General features: G+C 44.8%; 2 protein-coding genes across 2 annotated transcripts; one reads left to right on the forward strand and one right to left on the reverse strand.

Annotated features, from left to right (window-relative positions):
* On the forward strand, positions 1-1,612 carry LOC121005623 (zinc finger and SCAN domain-containing protein 29-like). The gene is made up of 3 exons (XM_040438397.1): positions 1-589; positions 677-838; positions 1,338-1,612. The coding sequence occupies exons 1-3, from the start codon at positions 217-219 to the stop codon at positions 1,610-1,612; spliced, it is 810 nt and encodes a 269-aa protein (XP_040294331.1). The 5' UTR covers positions 1-216.
* A 900-nt stretch (positions 1,613-2,512) lies between these two features.
* LOC121005624 (protein ANTAGONIST OF LIKE HETEROCHROMATIN PROTEIN 1-like) lies at positions 2,513-3,481 on the reverse strand. Its single transcript, XM_040438398.1, has one exon. It carries the CDS (start codon positions 3,479-3,481, stop codon positions 2,513-2,515), a length of 969 nt encoding a protein of 322 aa, XP_040294332.1.
* Positions 3,482-4,020: the final 539 nt, after the last annotated feature.

The following is a 4,020-nucleotide window of genomic DNA, read 5'->3' on the forward strand; positions in this document are numbered from 1 at the left end:
TATGAAAGCGTGCCATAAAACCGAACCGTACCGCGCCATTCAGGGTCCTGCTTCTCATGTGGGTCCATAGAAAATGGAACGGTACGGTTAGGGCGGAGCTACTGGCGTCACACAGTACTTTCCACTGATTGGTGGTCAGAAAACATCAATGCTGACGTCAAAGCAAAGCGCCAAACAATCACCACGTCGCCTTATTAGTCCATATAAAGGAGAAGGATGCCAGCAAACAACAGCAGGGTCTGGTTATCTGAGGAACTATCTACGTTCTTAGCAATCATCGGCGATGGCGTTATTCAGAGTGAGCTTGATGGATCAGTGAGAAATGAAAAGGTCTATAAAGATATTTCGCAGCGGATGGCAGCCGAGGGATTTGAACGGACGTCGGGCCAGTGTAGGGCAAAGCTTAAAAAGCTTAAAGCACAATATAAAAAAATTAAGGACGCCAACAGCCGTAGTGGAAACTGTCCAACTGCTTGGAGGTGGTACGACGCCATGGACGCCATTTACGGTCATCGGCCAGCAAACCAAGGCAGGGAGGGAGGTCTGGACTCTGCAACTGTAATTCTCGAATCCATGGTAGACCCCTTTGGTAAGTTTTTTTTTTTTAAAACTTCGCTTAGAATATCGCTCTGCTTACCATTTAAAATATAATATCTAACCATATGTTTATTTTCAGAAACAGTTGATGGACTCTCCACTGATGCATCAAACTTATCAGAAGATGGACCTTCAATGTCTTTCAGCAGCAACAGCAGCAGTATTTCCTCAAGCCAACCACAGAGTAGCCAACCACAGAGTAGCCAACTACAGAGTACTCCCAATGCACCAAGGCACAATGGTAAGACATGATGATAAAAAATAAATTTTTAACTGTGCATTTTCTTAAACTAAAACAGCAGTGGGGCAGATGTGCAGGAGGTACAGTGTTGGAATAGATAAGAAGGGGGAGATGTGCAGGAGGTACAGTGTTGGAATAGATAAAAAGGGGGAGATCAGCTGTGGGGGAGATGTGCAGGAGGTATAGTGGTGGAAGAGATGAGAAGGGGGGGATTAGCAGGAGGTACAGTGGTGGAAGAGATAAGAAGGGGGGGATTAGCAGGAGGTACAGTGGTGGAAGAGATGAGAAGGGGGGGATTAGCAGCAGGTACAGTGGTGGAAGAGATGAGAAGGGGGTTCAGCAGTGGGCAGATGAGCAGTGCTGTGTATTGGTGTAGCAGATGAGCAGGGGGAACAGAGGTGTGGCAGTGAATCAGTGTGGGGCAGATGAGAAAGGAGCTTACAGTATTGGTTTGGCAGATGTTACCAAAAGCAATATTTCGGTCTTTTGTATATTACAGGTGAAAGGAGAAGGTTACAGTTGGATCTGCGCACAGTCATGGAGGATATGCGGGCAGCAGAAGAAAGGCAGCTGGAAAGAATGGATAACCTTTCTGAGAGGCGGTTTCAAGCAGTACGTCAGGATGCACAGGAAGCTATGCGCCAGGAGGCAGAAATTGCCCGGCAGCAGATGGAGCAGTTGGCTACCTTCAACCAGGCCTTCCTCGGTGTCCTTGGTCAGCTTGTTCAAGTGATTGGAGCCAATCGTCAACCCAGGTCACCACCCAGACATTAGTGCCTTTCATGCAGCACAGGACCTGTACCCATGTTTACGTTTAAAAATATATAATTAGAGTGGGTTTTAAAGGTTAGATTTTTTTTTTTTTTAATAGGCTCCTTTGAGCCATCAGCGATCACACAAGATTGGACACATTTGCTCCTTGCTGCACATGGCTTTCTTTGTGCTGCTGCTTTGATTCCCTTCTGCCTCCTTTGCGTTATCACCCCCCTTGGACGGTGGAGCCTGGATTTCAACAAAGGGCACCCCCGATCGCTTAATTTCTTCTCATTTTTGCATTGTAGATGTAATTGCGAATATACTTGGCATTTTTGGTTTACCTTTTCCTTTAATTTCCTTTTTAGATGTTTTTTTTCTTGGTCTGAATTTCTCACTTCCTGTTCCTTCTCAGTAAACCTGACAACATCATCTGAGCTGTGTTTAGTCAGTCAGCACAGCTTATTGAACAGCTTACTGAGGAGGAACAGGAAGTTAGAAATTCATACAAAGAAAACAAAAAAAAAAACATTTATTGGAAGTGAAATTGAAGAAAAAAACAACAATGCAATAGCTTAGGGATATGCAATTAGTGGATATCCAACTGTTTCAGAACTACAATTCCCATGTGGCATAGCAAGACTCTGACAGTCACAAGCATGACACCCAGAGGCAAAAGCATGATGGGACTTGTAGTTCTGCAAAACAGCTGGATTTCCGCTAATTGCATATCCCTGCACTAGCTTAATAAAAAACAAACCTTTACAAGCTCTTTATTGTAAACAATGTTTCTACATTATCAAAATTTTGCCTTTACAAAATATGTAGGAAGATGATTTTTTTTGTGGAATAAACAACAAGAACGACTTCTCTGAGTATGTCTGATTTTATTTAGCATTTAGCAAAAAGTAATTAAAGATTTTAATTATTCACGGTAACAACGTTAACGTTAAGGTGCCTCATCAGTATTTCACTGCACTCTTCTTCCATATCCTGTGCTGCTATTACTGGTACTGGCTCTTCTGGAGATGTATTCCAATCCTGGTCAAAGTCTTCTCCATGACTTTCACAAAGATTGTGAAGAGCACAGCACGTTAGGACCATGGATTTGGTAAGTTGAATGTCACTGTCATTCCTCTTCATAAGACACCTCCATCTACCCTTAAGTCTTCCAAACGCATTTTCCACTACAACACGTGCCCTGGATGTTTTCTTGTTGTAGATTTGCTGCTCTGTTGTTAGGCGCCCATTGTCAGGAAATGGTTTCAGGAGCCAATTTTGTAAAGGATAGGCAGAGTCCCCAAGCACATAATAGCCAACATTCACCCCACAAATGTTCTTAGTGCTAACAGGGTACAGGCCTCCCTGGCCAACCCAATCCCAAAATGTTGACAATCGGAGAACCCGAGCATCATGCAAACTCCCAGGCTTTCCTACATTCACATTCCAGAATAGTCCCTTGCCATCCACTACTCCCTGGAGGATGATGGAATGCCAGCCTTTTCGGTTGAAGTAGTCAGTGTGGTATTCTTGTGGTGCTATTATTGGTATGTGTGAGCCATCAATAGCACCAACACACTGTGGAAGGCCCCACCTGTTCTCAAAGTACTCAGCCATGTCTTTGAGCTTTTCCCTGTTAGGAAAATGAACAATTTCAGGCGCTAGCAATGTGCACACAGACTTACAGAAGTCCTGCACACACCGGCACACTGATGATTTGCTGACACCAAAAAGATGACCTATACTCCTGTATTCACTGTTGGTAGCCAGCTTCCACAGTGCAATGGCAATTCTTTTCCTTACAGGCAAACAGGCTCTGAAGTTGGTGCTTTTCTTTTCCATCACTGGACGTAGCTTTGCACAAAGGAATGAGAAGGTTTCCTCTGACATCCTTAAATTCTGCACCCACTGTCTGTGGGTGAATCCTGGGACGGTCACATTCCACCACTCATTGGCACGAGGGAAAGCCCAAATCACTGGTCGGCGGCGCTGCTTTGCCAAAAGGAGAAGCATCTGTAAAAAATGCAGTGTGTCAGTGTGTATAGGTCAGTGTGTGTGTCAGTGTGTGTGTGTGTAGGTCAGTGTATGTGTGTGTATAGGTCAGTGTGAGTGTGTCAGTGTGTATAGGTCAGTGTGTGTATAGGTCAGGGTGTGTGGGTCAGTGAGTGTGTCAGTGTGTGTATAGGTCAGGGTGTGTGGGTCAGTGAGTGTGTCAGTGTGTGTATAGGTCAGTGTGAGTGTGTCAGTGTGTATAGGTCAGGGTGTGTGGGTCAGTGTGTGTGTCAGTGTGTGTATAGGTCAGGGTGTGTGGGTCAGTGTGTGTGTCAGTGTGTGTATAGGTCAGGGTGTGTGGGTCAGTGAGTGTGTCTGTGTGTGTATAGGTCAGTGTGTGTCAGTGTGTGTCAGTGTGTGTATAGGTCAGTGTGTGT

Source organism: Bufo bufo, chromosome 6 (genome assembly GCF_905171765.1).
Source record: "Bufo bufo chromosome 6, aBufBuf1.1, whole genome shotgun sequence".
NCBI classification, from domain to species: domain Eukaryota; kingdom Metazoa; phylum Chordata; class Amphibia; order Anura; family Bufonidae; genus Bufo; species Bufo bufo.